General features: G+C 41.9%; 1 protein-coding gene across 3 annotated transcripts in view; it reads right to left on the bottom strand.

Annotated features, from left to right (window-relative positions):
• The window catches only part of MAP3K5 (mitogen-activated protein kinase kinase kinase 5), a 118,344-nt gene that overhangs the window by 90,336 nt on the left and 5,913 nt on the right, over nucleotides 1-22,095 (bottom strand). The window contains exons 2-4 of one of the 3 annotated variants that reach the window (XM_039323147.1): nucleotides 18,291-18,405; nucleotides 16,621-16,716; nucleotides 14,833-15,663 (exon numbers count right to left, since the gene is read on the bottom strand). In XM_039323147.1, coding sequence (XP_039179081.1) covers nucleotides 14,833-15,265 — 433 coding nt within the window. In that variant the 5' untranslated portion in view covers nucleotides 15,266-15,663; nucleotides 16,621-16,716; nucleotides 18,291-18,405. The remainder of the gene's footprint in view (nucleotides 1-14,832; nucleotides 15,664-16,620; nucleotides 16,717-18,290; nucleotides 18,406-22,095) is intronic. The other 2 variants (XM_039323155.1, XM_039323166.1) reach the window with 2 other exon arrangements.

Genomic DNA, 22,095 nt, shown 5'->3' with positions numbered 1-22,095 from the left:
ATATAATGTGAAAATAGGTTTTCTCGATCCAGTTACTATTCTCCTTTTACAGGAATTATGATACAAGCAACATCTATTTCAAGAATGTTCAAATGTTTTATTAGTCTCTGTTGTGTAAGCCAGCATTCCTCAGTCTTTTAATGCATAAGCTTGCATGATTTATGTGCTTCCTGTATGCACCCAGGTGTTTTTTTTCAGCTGACTGACCAACGCATGAGTCCAAATTAGCTTCCTAAGAAGTCATGGGTGTCTTTCGTAAGAAACTCATTTCTGTTTTCACAGCACAATTCCTTAATAGAACTATCATTCTCTCACTACACTGGAATCTTGGTTGAGTAACATTAACATGAGCAAGATTCCTATGACATCACATCAGGCCCATAGATGTTTTTTGCCATGGTAATTCTAATATGGGCCAAGACATTTTGCAAGGATTACCAGTGCTCTATCCAATGTGGTTAAGGGATTCCACTTCCAAGGTCTTCAGGGGTATTTACTGTGTACTTCTATGAAGAAAGCCAGAAATGTAACAAGTGATTAAGTGGGAATTGGTGGCCTATGCCTCTACTCGTCATGAAAGGCCAGAGGCTCAACCTTAATGATCAGAAAGAGGCAGATGATGGCGCAAATATCACACACTGAGGTTACGCAAATGGGATGGCACGAAACCACAGACATTTAATTTTTAGTGCCTCAGCCTGACCAAAAAAGATTCCCAGACACGAGAGGACTGAATTAAAATACTGCAAACAAGACTACAACTCAAACACAATAAATGATGGATTACTTGGTGGCCCTTGGTGGTTTGAAATGTTTACATAATAGCTTTCTCTGACTTGGGAACATGCTAGTTCCCACCTCATCAGCCTCAAACTTTAGAACATTGCGTTATGCTACCACTGCCACCAGCTCCCTCAGAAATAAGTGGGGTCAAATATCCTATGACATTTGAAAAGCAACAAGATTACAAGCTGTGAAAGTGATGTCATCTGGACCTCCCAGCAGGCAACCCCTTTCTACTACAACTGGCCACCCATAAAAACCATAAAATATTAAAATTTTTATCCCTGTACTATCTTGTTTTCCTTTTCCCTCCCCATTCCTTATTTTCCCTGTATCATCACTTTTCTATCTGCAAACCTAAGGACAAGAGCTGCTTTATTATTCTGGAAAGTAGAAGAGCAGGATAAAAATGCCTTCATGAAATAAAATATACAAGGGCAAAAATTGGCATACAAGAGAAACGGTCACAGATCTACTAATATTTATTTGACAATCACTTTAATCTTTGGCTACAACACAGATTCAACGGATGTTTAGCAAAGTAAGGCATAATTCAATTGAAATCAGTGGGACTGTGTACGCAAGTCTACCAAGTATGTATTAGTTCCAAAATCAGTCTCGCTGAATGGCTAAACATTCTTGACATTGGCAGGACTGCAATTTAAAGTGGTGTTTCTCAACCTCATCAATTTTAAGATGTGTGGACTTCAACTCCCTGAATTCTTCAGCCAGTATGTCCATAACTCTTAAAACAGACATGTCAAACACAAGGCCTGGGAGCTGGATGCGGCCCGCGAAGTGGTTTCATGTGGCCCGCGAAACCATTCTGGAAACAGTGAGGGAATGGCCCCCACTGCCTTGGCCCTGGCCCAGGCTGGCCAGAAGCCAATGTACAATTTTGTGGTGGCCATCTATGCTGAAACGCATTCAGTCTTAGCTCCACAAGACCATCTCGAAATAGCAAGGAACCAGCCCCTGCTGCGTCGGTCCCACCCCTTGGGTGCATGCCACGTCGGCCCCACCCCTTGGGTGCATCCTTTGTGAGGAATGAAGAAATGGATCGTGCCTTGGCGCTTGCCCCGGTCCCACCCCCTTCTGCCAGAGACCCTCAGATCTGTCCCACTCCTGCCCAGGCCCCCACAGGCACCCTTGATGCAAATGATGAAGAGCTGACCAAGCCCACCCAGTAGGCCTCACCCACTCTGTCCATGCCCACCCAGTATGCTGCACCCACCCTGGCCACACCCACCTGCCCCCCCCCGAGGGCAACCACAATGCTGATGCGGCCCTCAATGAAATTGAGTTTGATACCCCTGTCTTAAAAGATGTGGAAACCATCAACTGGCATGATTACTTTTAACCCTAAGAATACCATTGCACTTGTGGCTGGTAAACCTCTGGAAATACAGTAAAACAGGTATGTAGAAATTCTACTCCACAGAATACAAACAAGCCATAGGGTTCCTTTAAACCCAAGCCTTCTCAAAGTTGTATCCTTTTTTTACCAGACAGGGAGAAGTTCTATTCAATAGTCAATTTACACTTACAGGTAGTTTTTCCTTACCAACTGCCTCATGAAGCAACTGTATGATGACGCTAAAACATAATTTTGTGGTCCATCCTTATACTTACGACTATCGCAGCATCCCACAGTCATGGGATCACAATTCATTTGCTCTGCAACCATTTGTGTGCATTTATGACTGATGCAGCATCCTTATTATATCACTGTCCACGTACTTCACAACTGGAACGCATTTTTGCTTGCAACAAGCTGAGTTAATACTGTGCAATATGGAAGGCAGAAGTAAAATCGTAACTTAGAATCATGTGATTTTTTTTCCATTTAGCGACTGTGTTGCCAGTCCCAAGTGCGGTCACTAAGGAAGGAATACCAGTAAGAGTTTTTTGCTATCCTATGTAAAAACTTTTTAAAACATTCACTGGTTTAGTGAAAACCTTTAAAAACCTAAGGGGGGATAGAGGCCGCTTTCAAGAGATATTCATCTCTCTCTATCAAAATCAAGTTTTTCAAAAATCTGCTTTTGGTGCAAATGGTAGTTTCAAAAACTGCCCCCCCTCTACCTATTTCAGATTACTCAATGTCTTATCATAACAATATATCTACATTCTGAGTTCAGTGGAGATTCTACTTGTGGATCTGCTAAAACATTGGCAAAGAAAAGGAATTGGAACTTTTTAATGGTGCCTCCTTGCTTCTGGAATTTTGTTCTTATTGATGTCCAATCTTCCCTAGATTTTTAAGTGAGCTCCAAAGCCTTGCTTGTTCAATTTGGCCTATAACTGATTTAGGACTCATACCTTATACAGTGCTGTCTGGTTTCAACTATTTTTTAATATCGTTCTTCTGCACTGTTCTGATTTTTTTTTTTTTTTTAGTTTTGTTGTCTGGCTTCCTGAAAGTTTTCTCTAAATGGAGGTTTCTAAATATTTAAAGAGAGATAATCTAGGTCAGGGGTAGGCAACCTTGGCTTTTTTATGATTCGTGGACTTCAACTCCCAGAATTCCTGAGCCAGCCATATCTATCCTATGATACAAATGTAGGATTCTTCCATTTTTCATACAGAGGAACCATGCCAGTGACACAGAACAGCTTACTGGAACTCTAAACGGCACAGAAATTCTTACTGAGTTTGAGTATGTTTTTTAATCTTTGCAGTTTGCTACTAGAGGTGGCTGGATGGAATCACTGAAGCAGTAGGCGTGAGATTAAATGGACTCCAGAAGATGGTAGAAGACAGGAAGACCTGGAAGAACGTTGTCCATGGGCTCGCGATGGGTCGGACATGACTTTGCAATTAACAACAACTAGAGCACCAATTCATATTATAAATAATATTCTACATCAGTATAGCATATCACTATGGCTTTGTAAACCATGTAACTCATGTACAGATATAGCCTGAAAAATCCATTTACCTTATTATAATACAACAAGCCCAAATATTGAGTATTATACTGTATACAATTGCTATTGTCGTGCAGGTAGAAGTAATGTTGTTTCCATCACATTTCACCAACACAAACATAATAATAAGTATAATCAGGTTCCAACAATTTAGAAATTCAGTAAACATGCAGTAAAATTAGCATGCACAAGCTAGTTCACATGGCATATTATTCCCCTAAGTATGAATATCACTTAATAACTTGAGTTAATGGAACTTTAATTATACTTTAATTTAACCAGCCATCACAAATATCTATCTGCCTTTTAATACAATATATCAGTCAGTTTCCCTGCAAAGCAAACCAAGGGTTAATTTCAGTAATTTCCTTCTAAAAAAGAAGTAAACAATCATGACAGGATATGTTTGGAGAAAAGAAAGAGAGAGGAAGCCAATTAGTCCTATTGTAGAGAAAAATCTGAAACTTTTATTTTTATCATGCCCTTTTCTGATGCCAATTAAACAAAGATCTAGTATAATCTAGTATAATGGTTCCCCCATTCCTTTTTGGACACTCTATCCTCTTAAGATATTCTTATCTTTGCCCAAATTGGCATTTATCAGTTTCCAGAAGAATGTTGTGTCTTACAATTTATGGCAGCAGGAGGGATTGCCAAGTAGTCATTTGGTATAATGCCTTATTATGTTTTAGGAGAAGGTTATACTCTCTTTTCTTCTTAAATAGTTCCATTATTAACCATGGGGCACAACTATCTTTTGCTCTCCTTGCCAAATTCCTAACCATAGAACATGCTTGTCCTACATTCCCTATCAAACCAGCGGCTATGTTGTTGGTGAGTTGAACTTAATGCAGAGATGCTCTGCCTTAGTTCTGATTTTAAATAGTCAATGTCTGCCGATAGTGGCTCAGGATAACTGGAGCGGTTGGATCAGCATTAATCAATTTTAAGTTGAATATCTTGCAAGATGGTTTGGATGAAATACTGCAGAGATTTTATCAGCTAATTTAACAGACCATTTAATTCTTTTTTGGCCTGAAAGTTTAAGTATGCAGGCATGTGATCATTGTGTTGTTTTTAATAGTCCAGTATCTTCAAAACCAGTATATCGCAACGTAGTAGGCTGGTGATCACTACAGCCTTGGGGAATTGCCTCCTTTAAACAAAGACAGTCTTTCTGCCAGTGACTCAGTGATCACAGTTTATTATGGTAGTAATGAAGCATGATGACTCCAAGCATAAGAACAGATCATTTTTATCAGTTTAGGAACAGACCCCAGGCAAACAGTTGTCTGGAAAAGAAACAAAACAACACTGGAAGAAACTTTAGCAAATCCAAGGCAGGAACTGTGGTAGCTGTTCCGGGAGGGGAAGGGAAAGAGCACAAACTGTCTTTCGGGGAAAGTATACATCCATTTGTATTTCCAAACATTCATTTCAGTAACTGGTAACAACTTGAAGGCTGGCACAGCATTTTATGACTATAAATGGCAGATGCTGTAGGATGTACAACAGTTGGGCATGGAAACAATTTAGTCAGCTATTAATATGAAACCAATGTGTTTTAGAAGCCACCATCTGCTTTAACAACAGAAAAAGGAGGGGGTGGAACAACATTTCCTGAGGTAAGCAAGGAACTCTTAGCAAAGAATCCCTGGAATTTAGAAAGAAATTTTGACTTCTTTCACCCTATATCTTTGGACACACAGCCTTTCTATCTGTATAAAAGCAAGTATGGCACAAAATGAACATAACCCATTCTTTATTGCAGGGAATAACAAAGCTGCATAATGGGTGGAAATGATTTTGTTGCATTATAATAATTTGGCCTACTAGTTCTTAGCTGCCAAAATCCAGATGGCCATAGATGGCTGCAAGCAAAAATCAACAATTCTATCTTTTTGCCACCATCTAGGGCAGTGGTGGCGAACCTATGGCACGCGTGCCAGAGGCGGCACTCGGAGCCCTCTCTGTGGGCACGCGTGCCATGCCCCGAAGATGGCAACTATCCTCTTCAACCAGCTGCCCGCTAACTTGCTGAGGTCCCACATGGCCGGATACATCCCAGCACCCATGCACTTGCTGGCCTTTGTGTGTGGGGGCTGATGGTGTCAGGCAGCAGCCGCCCTGGCCCCTTCCTCGCCTTGTCCTGCAACATGGCACCCCCGCCCTGCCTCACCTCACTCTGCAGAACCAGCTTCCTGCCCACTGCCCCACCCACCAGAGACCCCTGGATCTCCCCCAACCCTGCCCGGCCCCCACAGGCGTCCCTCCCCAGGAGCAACATCGAGCTGGCTGTGCCCACCCTGGCCACGCCCACCCATCTGCCATGACCACTGTAGCCACGCCCACCCAGCAGGCCACACCCACCTGGCATCCATGCCCACCCAGCACCCGGCAATACATAAGTGGGTCTGGGGTTGAAGGATGGGCACTCGGTCTCTAAAAGGTTCGCCATCACTGATCTAGGGGTTGTCTGGATTTCTGCAGTTCAACCATGTTATGTCTATCAATACAATACTACGAAACATACTATACTTTGAAAAGAACGTAAAACTGTAGCAAAACCTGCTTCATGGTTAAGAGAAACGGATTGAAAAAGTGAATGATAAATGAACAACTTTAATGCAGTTTCTTCAGAGGTAGTATAAACGCCAGATCCCCAGTCAGAGAAAGGAAGTCATAGGTGCATGTGCAAGTGTCCCTTATCACTCTTGCTAAGAAGTAGCAAATAACTAGTAACTCTTGTTTCTATTGTTATATCTTTCAAGAGCATCTTTCTTAACCTCTAACTCTTGAAAGCTAGAAAAGGAGAATGATACCTGTAGGATTTCTGGGTTAGTGCAACAAAAGCTGTGTATGTAGTCGCAGCCTTTTCTGCAAACCAGAAATGAACATAGCCACTTATTTCTTGAACAAAATAACCAACACACCACGACTGATGGTAGATGTGTTCCCCAAATAAGCATCAGCATATGATTTTCACTTAAAGGTGTTAGAATTCCTTTTACCTCCTAATAAGATTTCCTTGCTTTCTTCCAGCAGGAACTTGTACTTTGGTCTCTCCTTATTTTTTTTCCACCAAATGTCTCCAATCCTTGACTTTTCTGATTGTACTGTAGAGTTGGAAATCCAAAGTATTTTCCACTAGCCTCCTGTAATTTGCAACAATCAAAAATATCCAGGATGGGCCAAAACAGTTATCAGAATGCTTCTGAATATCCCACCATAAGACAAGACTACAATTTATGATCTTCTTCAATGGGCAAAGATGAGGACTATAGTCAGCGGAAGAGTTCAACTTTGTGTATGTGAAATGATATTTTTCATTTTTCATTCCATTTCAGAAACATTTAGGACTTACAAACCCTGTAAGTCCTCCAATTTGCTGAACTGCCACAAAACTCTCTAAAGCAAGTTTTGCATAATGATGTATAAACTATTTATTAAAATTCATTGCACGATGTAAGACTTATTATGAATTAGGATCCTTTTTTGTAAGTTAGTACGTAATTATTTTCTATTCCCTTGAATTATTAAGGAAATAAGAATAAAATTCAGTTCCTTCCAGGACTTCATTGATATCTGCCAATCTTCTTTTCATGTAATTATAAAACCATTTTGAAAATTTTGAGAATATAAAATAAATAAATTCATAAAATAAATGCATCTTTGGAGGCAAGTGGTCTACTCTAAGAGGGAAATGATACATCTGTTAAAATAAAGGTTTATGTGACAGGCATCAATCTCTGAGTCAGAAACTAGCATCTGAAGTCAGAGAATTATTTTTAGAACTAAACCAAAACAACAACACTTTAAGAAAATATTGGTTTATTGTGTAAAATGCAGAGCCTGGTGATTCTGAGTCAGAAAAAGAATTTTATAAGTATTGACAGAGAGGTTTGGAATTTCTCTTTTATACTTTTCAGTAAGTGCTACAGCAGGATTTAAGAAAGCCAACAACATTGCAATACGATCCTATATTTTGTTTTTTGAAGTTATAGCTATGGCTGCCAAAATGATCTAGGTCCTTTCAGGTTCGCCATGTCTCCTTGCTTTTAATTTTTCTCCTGAGTTTCGTAATAAAATGGTAATCTGTAGCATAACGTTCATATCCAAAATGAATGCAGAATATACTCCAGAAATACTATTAGAAAGCAATGCCCCATGTTCTATCTGGAAGTGTGCCCATCTCTCCAGAAGAAAAACGATAAAAATAAAACATCCTGAGAACAGTGTGCAATAACTGTACCTTTTTATGTTATGGCAAAAAGGTGCATTGTAACTGTCCATAACCACTTTTTAAGTGACCAAATCAGGTTCCAGATGTACTCACAGGAATAGCAATAGCACTTAGACTTATACTGTATACTGCTTCAGTGCTTTACAGCCCTCTCTAAGCAGTTTACGGAGTCAGCATGTTGCCCGCAACAATCTGGGTCCTCATTTTACCAACCTCAGAAGGATGGAAGGCTGAGTCAACTTTGAGCAGGTCAGGATCAAACTCCAGGCTTTGGGCAGTGTTTGCCTGCAATACTGCCTTCTAACCACTATGCCACTCACAGCCTCAAAATACAACCCTACATTTTTATGACTACCTGAGAAGGACTCAATCTCCTGAATACAACCTTGAGTAGGCAAAGAAATTGCCACATTCCTGAAGTTCAAAGCAGTTTATACATTTTGTCTCTAGAACAACAGCAACCCAGTGAGGTATGCAGAGTGGAAGAAACAATTGGCTCCCAGTCATTCAATGAGCTTTTGTGGCTGAGAGTAGACGTGAACCTAGGCTTTCTCAGTCTGCTAACACCTTATATCATAGGTGTCAAACTTGCCACATCACGTGACATGTCGCGATGTATTGCAACGTTTTTTGCATTGCCAGAGTTGGGGTGGACCCAGTCTCTGTATGATGCAACCGGCCCGCGGGCTGGCAGTTTGATACCCCTGCCTTATATATGTATGTATGTATGTATGTATGTATGTGTATATACAAACACCCGCGAAAACCTCAGAACGACGAATGCTATGATTGGCCGACCTGGACCTATTACACGATCCAAGAGTCGAGCATAGGTGTTAACTTACATATAAATGTTTACTCCCATTGATTTATGTACGCCCTGATGAAGTTGGCAGGAGCCAACGAAAGCTAGGTTGCTAATTTTTAAAACTTTTAATGTTAAAAGTTATTAAAAGTTTTATTATATATAAAACACTGACATCCCAGAGAACAGGAGATGCCAAGACTCCTCTCTTACCTAGTGTTGTCCTGGCAGTTCTGCTGCTGCACTTCCTCTTTTTTTTCTCCTTACTGCCTGCACTTTAACAGGTCACTAGATCTTTTCTTCCACTTAGGCAGCACTTGTTTTAACTAAAGATTTTCAATAATAATAAGACACAGGGGCTAATTCTGGCTGCGTAAGACTAAGCCTTAGGAACAAATGCACATAAATTCAAAATTGAGAAAGCAGCAAAGGACAGTCTCTGCAAAGAAGCCTCAAAGAAGCTGAAGACACAGTGCACTGCTGCAAGAAGATTGCAAAAACTGAATACTAACAAGGGCATAACCAAAGTGCACTGGAATATCTGCAAGAAATACTATTTGCCTGGAAGCAGGAACTGGTAGGACCACAAAATATACAAAGTAATAGTAAGATTATCAAAAAGCTAAAGTGCTCTGGGACTTTAGAATTCAAACAGACAAGCCCCTACCATGTAAGACTCCAGACTTAATAAGTGTTGATAAGAAAGACAAAAAAAGTCTGGATAGTGGTAGTACCTGGAACTAGAGCAGGGGTAGGCAACCTTGGCTCTTTTATGACTCGTGGACTTCAACTCCCAGAATTCCTGAGCCAGCCATGCACTAGATGAAACTGGCTCTCTAATTATGGTTCATAATTTATTTTATCTGATAAAAGTCAATATGTAAAAGGTTTGATCATGTTAATCTTTTGCAACAAGAATCTTAAAAAAAAAACCAAGGTTACTGTTGCCTAGGTTTTTGTAGATCCCAGACTATTTCTTCCAGACATCTGATTAAATAAATTGTAATCCTTGAATGGCTACATAACAAATAAGTGCCAAAATAGTTCTTATTTTTGCATAAATATAATATGCAATGAATCTAAAGACTTTTTCACAACATTGATATGAACGCGACACTCCACAGTATCAAACTCTGCAACCTGAATACGGGAATCCAAAGCTGCATCAAGGAAAAACCTTGGGACTGTTGCTGCAGCCATCAGAAGAAAAAAAATCAGCCTTTTTTGTACCAAAAAATAAGATTACTGAAATGTTTAAACTACTGAAGGCTTTTTTTTTCACTACCCCACCCATCATAATAAAGATAACCATCAAAACTGTGCAGAACAATTGTCTCCAACCTGTCCCCCAGAATGTCACTATTCGTCACCGTAACATTCATTTAAATCAGTGGTTCTCAACCTGTGGGTCGGGACCCCATTTGGGGTCGAATGACCATTTCACAGGGGTCGCCAAACTATGCTGTCTGCCATTTTTTTCCCTTTTCCCTAGCTGTCCTAACCCCTCTTATTGGTGGCCACACCCACTTGGGGGTCACCACAACATGAGGAACTGTATTATGGGGTCACGGCATTAGAAAGGTTGAGAATCACTGATTTAAATGCTTATTTATTGCATTTATGTCCTGCAGCTCTCAGCATCTCACATGATATAAGGAAAATTAAAACACCCAAGTAATATTAAAATATCTGTTAAATAGTTAAATTACAAATTCACAAATCAAGCACACAACACAATTTTCCTGCAAGCAATGGGGGGGGGAGAGAAGGGAGGAGGAGGAATAACACAATAGTGAAATACAATGAAGAAAAAATGAACAGTTTGTTGGATAATCATTTAAAATTAAATAATATTTACTCTACAAATGACTCTGACAGACTAGAGGTCATTTGGAACATGAGCTTTTATTTGGGAGAGAAATATTAACAAGGAGTCAATTGAGCGTCACGTAAATGGACTCTGACTAATACAATAGGACCCTTTACAATCCTTCCCATTCAACCTTTCTGTTCTGGAGGGTTTCCTAGTGTTCTAAAAAAGAATCCGAGGATACAAGGACCTACAGGCAGAGAAGATATTTGTCTTGCCGGCTCTGTCCACCCTATCAGAAGAAGCCAAGTTAGATACCCCGATTGTCACTCTTTGCTGGTTTATATATCCCAAACAAGTCGAATTTTCTGAAGAGTGGCTGATGAGGACAGGAAATCCTGCCCAATCTGTCTCAATTGACCAGGAGGTATTGAACAAATCAGACAGTTTCTAACTATAACATTTTTCCCATGGAATCTGAACTGCAATTCTTAGCTTGTGGTTCCTATAGAAATGAAAATCTAAGCCACAGTTTGTTTGGAAGCTTAAGGGTTTGGCTTAATATAACATTCTGGATTGGGATATAATGTAAAAGGACTGTAGTGAGAGATTCCTGGGTTTATTTAGCAATTCCCTAATTGTGGAGGAAAGGCAACATGCCTTAGCATATTTACTCTATGCCAGTAAGTCAGCATTTAAAAGGCTAGCTATTATAAGGCCTTATTATCCACCATTCTTTCTTTGTCTGCCTAAGCAAGACTGTTGTTGTAGTAGGACAGAAACAGATACTATTACTTTCCTGTTCAGCACATCTGGGTACACATACATAGACTCAGAGCACAATGACTGTGGTACAATGAACCTACAGTTACAGCAGGTCTGAACAGTTTTGGGGGGACTGAAGCAATTAAGCATATCCTGGCAGAAGCCAACTTATATTCAACATATTTTTAAAAGTTTGTTTATTTATGAAACGTCCATGCTGCTTCTCTCTTGAAAGGCATTAACAGAGTACAAAGAGCAATGCTGGAATAGCCAATGTAAACAATACAAAACGACAATAAAACCTAAAAGAGTATATTGTTTTATACAAACAATTACACATCTGGCACTAGCAATTTTATACCAGTCCTGTCAAAAAAGCCTTGTATGGAACAGCCACGCTTTTACAACCTTCCAGAATGTGATGGGTGTAGGAGTTTGGAGCCCTCGTAACATTTAGTAGATGGGAACGTTCAATAATCATTTTCCATTCATTCAGATCGAGTGGCAGAATCTATTTGGAACACGCAATCTCATATCACCAGCACCTTGAACTGATCTGGAAATACCCAAGTAGCTAATGCAGCTCCCACAACAGTGGCATTTCACTGTAATAGCACGGTTGTGTCTTGAGCACACAAGTTGTTGCATTTTGCATCGCCTGAAGTTTTCAGGTGGTTTTAAAGAGCAGCCTCGGGTAAAGCAAATTGCAGTAATCCATAAGGGAGATCTTTGGAGCATAACTGTTCCACTTCTAAATAAGATCCCAACTGGCATATCAGCTGGAGCTGGCCAAAGGCCCTCCTGACCACTGAATATTTGCTTTTTGCTGTGAGTCCGGGAGGATCTTCAAATAGGAAGCTTGTTCTCCATGGGAGAACATAACCCTATAAAAACTCCAAAATGACATATTTTCAGAATCAAAGGACTTTTGAGTGAATAACCACTTGACCTTCCTTGCCTTGAGCCTAAGCTTATTTCTCTAGGTCACTGGTGGCGAACCTATGGCACGCAGAGCTCTCTCTGTGGGCACACGTGCCGTTGCCCCAGCCTTGCCTCCCCCCCGTGACATCCTCACCAGCAGCCCCCCTGGAGGAGAGTCGCCCCCGAGCATGGCCCACACGGAGCAGCGCAGCCAAGGACATGGCAGCCAGGTAGCATAGACAAGACTCAGCCCTTACGCCCCATCATGAAGTTGATGCTGAGGGGCGCAGGCAGAGGGCGTGGCTGCAATGGCACTGCTGGGCTGCCTGGGTGATCTGCAGTGGGCCCTGGAGGAGGTGAGTGGCCCTGCGGGCAGGCGGGGTAGGGGCGGGGCAGGGGGTGGAACAGGGGTGGGGCCAGTTTGGGGGCACTCGGTCTCTAAAAGGTTCGCTACCACTGCCCTAGGTATATACAAACACTACAACCTCCAGGCTACAGGCTCTATATGGCATAATAGAGTTCCCAAGGGCCAGACCTGTCCCACTGAATGATCACTGTCCAGACCTACGCTCCCATGAAGATGTAGAATCACCATCACACAGCACTTCCAACTCCCCATTCCTCATAGATTAGAAAGATTCACAAGTAAGACTGATGCAGTTTCAACCACGAGCCCAGGCCAGAAAGTTTCAAGCCAGGTATGTGGTGAAACTTGAACAGAGTCTAATTCTATTGGCTTTCAAAAGCCAATAGGAATTGTCCAGGCTGTCTCTGCCCTGCTGAGACAGCCAAAAGTCCCATTCTGCAAACGGTGCTGCACCAGTTGAGTAGTCCTCGACTTACGGCCGGTTGAGTAGTCCTCGACTTACGACCGGTTGAGTAGTCCTCGACTTACGACCAGTTGGGGGTCACGGCATTAAAAAGGTTGAGAACCACTGAGCTAGGATAACTGAGATGAATACATTAATTCTGAAAAAAAAGCTTTATGGCTCCTAGCAAAATCCTGCACAGAATAAGATATACCCAGAGATTTCCTGTCCAGACACCTATCAACAAATGACCTATTTTGTCTTTGTTTACTGTCCTGAACCAGCTGCCACTGGAATTGGCCGATTCCCATATTCAAACCACAAAAACAGGGGGGGGGGGGAAATCAAGGCATGACAAAACAAGAGTCCTTATTCCATCTTTCACAGATGCTGAAAGACAAATTTCAGCTTGCCTGAGGACTAGCATGAGCTTCCTTATAAGCCACGAGGAAAGCAGGAAGTATGTCACATTCTGCCTGCCTCAGGACTTCAATCAAAACTTAAAATACAGTTTCACAAGCAGACTAGGGCAATGAAGACAGTGGGTCCTTGTATGAGGCTGGAGAATGCAGAAATATAACCATAAGGACCCAGATAGGAATAAAAGCTGAAGGTTAAAGAATTAAATATCGACATTGACTAAATATCTAATTTAAGCTTCTAATTTTATTTTACATATGCTAACAAATCCATCACTGGTCATCTTTAATGCATGCACAACAGTTCATTTAGTGACCATAGGAAGTTACAACGGCACTGAAAAAAGGCCATTTTTCACACTTAGGACTTGCAGCATTCCCATGATCATGTGATTTAGATTTGGATGCTTGGTTCACAGTTATGATGGCTGCAGTGTCCCGGGGTCATGTGATCATCTTTTGCAATCTTCTGACAAGCAAAGTCAATGGGGAAGCCAAATTCACTTAACAACCGTGTTACTAACTTAACAACTGCATAGATTCACTTAACAAATGTGGCAAGAAAAGTTGTAAAATTACCCACATTTTTCCCTTAGCAACACAATTGGGCTCATTTGTGATTGTAAGTTGAGGACTACCTGTACTGCATTAAAGAAAATCTCTACAATAACTAACACAATGTCTGTTTTAAAATGAATGAATTCCTACGCCTACAGATGACATTTAGGCTGAAGCTTTGGAAGCTGGCTATTGTGAGATAGTAGAAAAAGGATTCTCTCTTGCTTTCACTTTATTTATGTTTAACAGCAGTTTTCACAAATGGGATTTTTATATATACTTGTTCAAGTGGAAGGAAGCTATTTGTAAGAGAACCCATCAGAAAGCCGGACCACTTTTATATATTACTTCTGGTCATTGGTCTTTTAGTTCTGCATTAAAAAAATACATGTGTCAAATGCAGGTATTGTTGTTCTGAGATGAATTGAATAAATAGGTAACAGCAAACCAAGTTCTGTTGCCACGGACCTTTTTACACTTCTGTATCAAAAACAGAAATTGACTCAGAATATTTAACGGCACCTTCCGGAGGTGCTCAGGACCTTCTATGACGTTATATGTAGAGACTCAGAATAATGACCAATACCCAAACATGACATACATTGGAGGTATTTGGAAGACCAAGAGAGAAGAGCATTTGTCCCTGCGCTATTCGGTTGCCAAGCCGGCAGTGTGCAACCTGACAAAGCGTGTTTACTAAGCTCCCTTTGTATCTAAATGAGCTTATTGCCACTGGGCCATCGTCAGAAACCATTAGGTCCCATACCCCGTGAGAAACCAGTGACTCACCGGCGTTGTAGAAGCGGTCGAGCACGGATGTCTCCCCGAAGTCGAGCTTGCCAAAGTGCAGAGTTTGCAGGTCGGCCCCAACTGCCTCGCACGCTTCCTTTAGGCTCTGCAGGGCCCCACTCTCCGCCGCCTGCAGCAGCCCTGGACTCGCCTCATTGATCACGTAGGACACCGTGGTCTGCCGGCTACCACCACCCACACCACTTTTGGCTCGATTTGCTGCGTCTGTGGCCAGACAGGAGGCACTACTATCCTCGTTCCAAAAAGTGCCGGCCGGCGGGGCACGCGGGCTGGCCAAGAAACCACGGACCATTTCCTCGCTTGCTGCAGGCGCTCTTCTACTGAGCCCGTCTTCGTACAGCAGTGGGCAACCCCCACCAATCATGCTTGGCACGGAGAAGCTAATAATCTCTCCTTCGCTGCTGTTGCTCATGCCGACGGGGCTTTGCAGCAGCGTCTCTCTCTCTCAGCCTTCGACTCTCCTCCCTACGATGGGCTTTCACACGGATGCTGCCATTGCCTCCAGACCTGTTTTCCTTGGCTGATGGGTATGTCTGCAAGATCCTGCCTATTTGGAAATTGGGCGGGAGGGAAGGGTCTCAGGCTGCAGAGCTGATGGTGGCAGCGAAGACAGCGCAACTTCCTCCGGCATTTGCCAGAACCACCATTGTGCACTCCTTTCTGGAGCTCATGAGCCTCGGTAATGTTGCAGCCTTAAAAAGATGCACAATCTCTTCTTTGCAAACTTGCCTATTCTTGACCAGTTTCAACCCGGTTCGGCGAGTCTCCCCTGAGACGCTAGGCAGAGGCCATTTCTCCCAAGAGCCACGGCTGACAAAAAGACAAGAGCAGGACATAGTTACTTCTTGCATTGCTACAACCCTCTGCAAGCCTCCAGCAGCCCGCCCAAAGAAAGCCCCGCCTTTCACCTCAGCCATGCTCCCTGCCCAATACAGGTAGTCCCTTAGGTACAAGCCTAATAGAGCCTAAACTCATTAATTGAATCAAGTGGGTCATTAAATGGACGAAGATTTGATTTCCTATTTCCTCCGATGGCTGCCAGAACTGAGAGACGTTTCTCGCCAGTAACCACAATACTGTAAACTGCCTCCCAAGCAGGCAGTAGGCTTTTTTTTAAAAAACCATTTGTTGCTAGGCAGCTCAAGCTTCTTCAGAGGGGGGGGGGAGCCAAACTCTACGATTGCAGCTGCCACTAAAGTAATTAGCTTAAGGTCTCCAGGAGTTTATACAGAAATCTCCGATTGCTTTTAAACACACACACACACACACACACACTTGCTGGCCATTAGCTTAAGCATCTTCAGCCAGGCATGCAGAGGGAGATGGGGATGGAGTTTACAGAACTGTTGGCTTTGAATAGTGACTGAGATGGAAGGGACCTTGAGGTCATCTAATCTAACCCACTGCTCTCACAAGAGAGTACAGTACTATACTGTATTTCTCATATATGCCTATCCAGTCTCTTCTTAAAAGCCTCCAGTGAGGGAACACCCACAACTTCTGGAGGCAATTTAAATTTAAAACCTTTAAAAAAAACACACACACAATACTGCCACCCTCTTCAGGCAGAATCTCTGGTGGGTCTCTGGTTGGAAAAGGAGACAGCAGTAGCCACATGCTGTAAGTTTCAGGCAAATGCAAACGAACAATCTTGCAAAATACTGTGCTTACAAACACAATAAAAAGCAGAGCATTTCCCAAAGCGATTACAAAAAATACAGCACAGTACTAAAGAATAACGAAAAAAGAATATTTTAAAATACTTACAGAAGCAATTCTAGCTCTCTACAGTACTGTAGTCCTTAAGCCCAGCAAGCAGCAGATCTTCCACGGCAGCTCCAGGAAAATGAACAGTCCTACCGGCTGCAAAAATCACCGGATCGTTTGGCCATGTGACCAGGCACCAAAAAAAAAAAAAAAAAACCCACCCACTTCCGCAGCAGCCAAGACTCAATCCAAGTCACATGGCTACAGAGGCTTGTTTTTGATCACAATTTTGAATTTCTAATGTAAGTATCCTGTATGAATAACCTCATTTTTGTGAAATCTCACCAAATAAACGCTCCTCTCTGATGGATTACCTGTAGTAGAAGGAGCTGTGCAAATCGGATTGCGAAAGTTTTGGTAAAGAGCCATTGCGGCAATGAAAGTGAAAAACCCCTTTACGCTACTATACTGTATTGTATGGCGCCCTCTGCTGTTCCACTCCTAACTTATTGCACGAATATTTCATTTTTCTCAGTGACAAGTCATTCCAGCCCTTTTATGTAAGTTCTGTTATTTATAGCTAATGTATATCTTTGCAGTTTGGCCTGGTGGTTAAAGGCAATGGACATATATTGGGAGACTGTGAGTTCTAGTTCCTGCCTTAGGCACAAAGCCAGCTGAATGACCTTGGGCCAGGTACTCGTTTCTCAGCCCCAGGAAGAAGGCGAGAGCACTTCACTTCCCAAAAATAATTTGTCTACGTGATTGCCAGGAATCAAGACTGACTGAAAGATACAGACCAGGACCCAGGCTCAGTTCCTAGGATTTTCAGGAAGGGTTGGGAAAGTTCCTCACTGGAAAAGGCAGGGAAATACCCAGTTACTGATTCTGAGCTTGATAGGCCAGAAGCTGACTTGGGAAATTCTAGGATTCGATGCAACAGTAAAAATGTAACCTGTCTACAGAAAGAAAAGGAAATAGATCCAGACAAAGAAAGAAGGGGTTTTCTTCTGGAGTTCAATCATGAAAATGCAAGAAAGAGAGGACAGTGACCAGAGAAACTGTCCTGATATTATTGCAGTTGTGAAGGCCATCTTCTGAATGGCTGTTGTATGCCTAGGTCAGTGTTTCCCAAACTTGACAATTTTAAGGCATGTGGACTTCAACTCCCAGAATTCCACAGCCAGCAATGCTGGCTGTGGAATTCTGTGAGTTGAAGTCCACATGCCTTAAAATTGTCAAGTTTGGGAAACACTGGCCTAGGTGGTGAATAACTGCTTCTTGGTGAGTAGAATCTGTGAGTGAAATACAAGGCAACCAGGTTCCACAAAATGAGATGAGAACATAACAGAACAAGGATTGCTACCAGAAATTTGTTTGGAGAGTTTTTCCTCTTTAAATCAACACTATGTATTAGTGGGTTAAAAAAAAAAAAAACTGAGCTTGTCACAACATTAAATGCACCAGTATAGAAAAGGGTGGATTTCTGGCCATTATTCTTGTGAAAAGGCTTTGAAGTAGTAGTTGATTAGCAATGGAATAAGACTCACCAGGATGATATAGTTGCAAAAAAACCCCCAATACTATTTTAGGTTGTATTAGCAATAGTATATATATTTAGTGAAACCTAATTACTATAGATAGTCTTTGACTTATGGCCGTTCGTTTAACAACCATTAAAAGTTATGACAGTGTTAAAAAAGTGATTCATGAATGATCCTCATACTTACGACCATCACAGCGTCCCCACCATCATGTAATCAAAATTCAGGCGGTTGGCAAGTGGTATGTATTCCTAATGGTTGCAATGTCACATGATCACCATTTCCAACCTTCCCAGGAGGGCTGCAATAAGCAAGTCAACAGGAGAAGTCAGGTCCACTTTAACAATCAGCGTGATTCACTTAATTACCAGTAATTCACTTAAGAACAGCAGCAAAAAAAAAAAAAAAAGGTTGTAAAATCAGGCACACTCAATTAACAACCTCATCACTTAGATCAGGGGTGGGCAACCTTGGCTCTTTTATGATTCGTGGACTTCAACTCCCAGAATTCCTGAGCCAGCATGGCTCAGCTTGGAAACCTCTCCCTTTCCCCTCAGCATGGCTGGCTCAGGAATTCTGGGAGTTGAAGTCCACGAGTCATAAAAGAGCCAAGTTGCCTATCCCTGACTTAGATCCATCTTAATTATGGTCATACGCTGAGGACTACCTGGATGTTGTTTAATCCCTATTTGAGTATTGTTGGCAGATTCAGACAAAAAAGAACCACTCAGAGAAATGTGGATAATTAGGAGACTAAGCCCTATGAAAACATGTGGGAGGAACTAGAAATGTTTAGATTTGGAATTGAAGACTGATGGAGGATATAACAGCATTATTCAAATACCTGAAAGGCTATCATTTAGAGAACAGATCTTGACCTTCTACCATTCTAGTGCAGGACACAGAATAAATAAAAAGATAATGGGGTTAAGTTACAAGAAAGCAAATTCTAGTCCAATATTAGATTTTTTTATTATTATTAAGACCAGTTCAACAGCGGAACCAATTACCTAAAGAGACAATAGGTGGTATGTGTAGGAGAGCCACAAGGTTACTTTGATTTGGATTGTGGCACTAAGCAAAAGGTTAATCTCTTCCAGTTGTATGATTCTACACAAATACTGTTCATTTATTACCATGCCTAGTAACTGGAATTCTCTGGCAGCTGTATATATAAACACATAAAATACCCAGACTGAAACTAATAACAGTACAGCATAAGACTAAGGCCAGCAATAAAGAGGGAAAATCAGTGCAAGTATGTGAGAGCAGCCAATAAAAAGAGGTTTTAAAGATGTTTATGTGGTATAAAAAGTTAAAATGACATCTGATGAATCTTTCTAAAGATTAGAGGGCATATATTCCCTCACCTCTCAAAGTGAATGGATGTTTTCTTGTAATTTTATTTGGGGGAGGGGATTTTAGATGATAAACTTTAGCTCTGTAGAAAAACATGGAGAAGAATTTGCTTCAATATACCAAATCTAAAATAATAGGCTTTAAAAGCTAAACCCAAAAACTTAAAAACATGTTTGGAAATGGACAGTGAGTTCCAACTGAAAAAATTAGGTATAATACAGTCAGCCTAAAATCAGTGGTTCTCAACCTTTCTAATGCCGTGACCCATAGTACAGTTCCCCATGTTGTGGTGACCCCCAAATGGGTGTGGCCACCAATAAGAGGGAGTAGGACAGCTAGGGAAAAGGGGAAAAAATGGTGGACAGTGTGGTTTGGCGACCCCCGTGAAATGGTCATTCGACCCCAAATGGGGTCCTGACCCACAGGTTGAGAACCGCTGGCCTAAATGATCCTTTGTTTAGACCAGCGGTGCCGTGCACCAGTCCATGGCATGCCAGAAACTGGGCCGTGGAGACAAGTGAAGCCCCCACCCATTGATTGGATGCAAGCAACACACAAAACCATGCCTCCTCTGGTTATGGAGAAACCTCTCTCCAAGGAACTGGTCCCTGGTGCCCAAAAGGTTGGGGGTTGCTGTTTTAGACTCAGAATTGAAATGTGTCATTTAAGACACTGAATCCAACGCCCAATCAGTGCAGCAGTTTACAACAAATCAGTAAACTATTTTAAAATAATTTGAGAATTATTATGGAAGCCAAAGGTCAATATTGTACAGCACCTTTGATTACATCGATTCATATGAACTTTATCAATGGCATCTCCAGATCTCCAAATTTTCATATAAGGTAGATAAAAATTAAATGGGCAAAATAAAGAATAACATCATCTCATGAGATTTCATGCAAGAATACCAACATTTTGCAAGAGCTGGTGAGAAGGGGTGTGTGTTTTCTGGTGGAGGGAGTCAACTAGTTATTTAATTATTCTATTTTAAATCTGCCTAAAAATACAGTAAATAAAGCATATTGCAATCATAATATCTAACTGGCATATGAGTTCATTTTCAATGGTTAGCAATGGTTAGATTCTGTTACTGAGACATGTCAAGCACAAGGCCTGCAGGCTGCATCTGACCCATGTGGTTCCATCTGGCCCGGGGACCTGCTCTGGAAACAGCGGACTGGCCCGTGGCTCCTCCACCCGGCCCAGGCCGACCGGGCACTAATCTACAACCTGGTGCCAGCCATTAAAACCAGAATGTTTTTAGATCCACGGGGATCCATGGTTGGAGATGCCTCAGTTCACGCAGTTCTATTTCAATCCTGAATCCACTGAGACTTGGGCTCAAAGGAGAAAGCAATTTTGTGTTCTCTTTTGTCACAGACAGGACTTTATTGGCAATCCAAGTTAATATTGATATTCTTGAATTGTGAACTCTTAGGAAAGTATCCCCTCTTTGTGTGTTGCAAACAGCCATTTCTAGTGGGGAAAATAGGACAAAGCAGAGTGGGGGAACTTGGCCAAGGAGAGCGAGACAATCAGCAGGAGCCTTGAAGAGGAAGTAAGCGCAGCTGCCGCCCCCCTTGGGAAAGGCTGGACTGGGTGCTTACCCTCCACTACCCAGGGCTCCGGGAAGCCTGCATCACTGGGGGTCCTCTGCATGGCCTGAGAGGGACAACAAGGCTTCTCTGGTGGACAAGGGTATGGTGCTTGCCCTGGTCTTGCCTTCCTCGGCTGGAAACAAAGGATCCCTCCCAGACCCATCTGGGCCACCACAGGCACCCCCCCCCCAACACGAGCGATGTTGAGTTGGCCATGCCCACCCTGGCCATGCCTACCCCCACTATACCCAGCCCGGCCACGCCCACCCTGGCCTCCCAAGGTCAACCACAACCCTGATGCAGCCCTCAATGAAATAAGAGTTTGACATCCCTGCTGTTATTCAACCATGGACCCATTATGTGCTAGAAAAAGGAGAAATTAATCTCTACCACTTCAACTTTTCAGTTATTTATGTTTTTCTTTAAACAAGGAACTTGACTAAGATCTTTCAGAAGAATGGTGGTAATACTTCTAGGGAAAAACGTCTTCGTAAATAATGGTTTACTATTTCTTCCTACACTTCCCCTTTCCTCTGTAATGTCATTTGGACTGCAACTCTGAAAGCAGGAACTGTCTGCATGGATTCTGTAAGTTCCTGCAGAATTTTTAAAATTTGGCTAAAGAGTGAGGTGTAAATTCAGGCTTGGTGGAAAAATAATGCCTGGGCCAAAATGTAAATATTTAGGCATGAAAAGATACACCCTTCAAGATAAACAACTGTGTTTTGAATCCACAGCAACTACCTGATGCCCAGGAAAAGCAGGGTTGAAAGATAAGCCATAGCTTAGAGCAGTGTTTCTCAACCTTGACAATTTTAAGGCATGTGGACTTCAACTCCCAGAATTCCACAGCCAGCAATGCTGGCTGTGGAATTCTGGGAGTTGAAGTCCACATGCCTTAAAATTGTCAAGGTTGAGAAACACTGGCTTAGAGCTATCCAGGAATTTAGCATCACAAATGTGGCTTCTCAGAAAAGTAAATTAGGACAAGTAACTTTAAGATCCTAAATGAAAAAGAACGTACAGTATAT

This window comes from Crotalus tigris, unplaced genomic scaffold, assembly GCF_016545835.1.
Source record: "Crotalus tigris isolate CLP2741 ecotype Arizona unplaced genomic scaffold, ASM1654583v1 scf7180000017611.44802233496:7321179, whole genome shotgun sequence".
NCBI lineage: Eukaryota > Metazoa > Chordata > Lepidosauria > Squamata > Viperidae > Crotalus > Crotalus tigris.
Note: the sequence above shows the minus strand (reverse complement) of the source record. Positions and strands in the feature narration are given on the sequence as shown.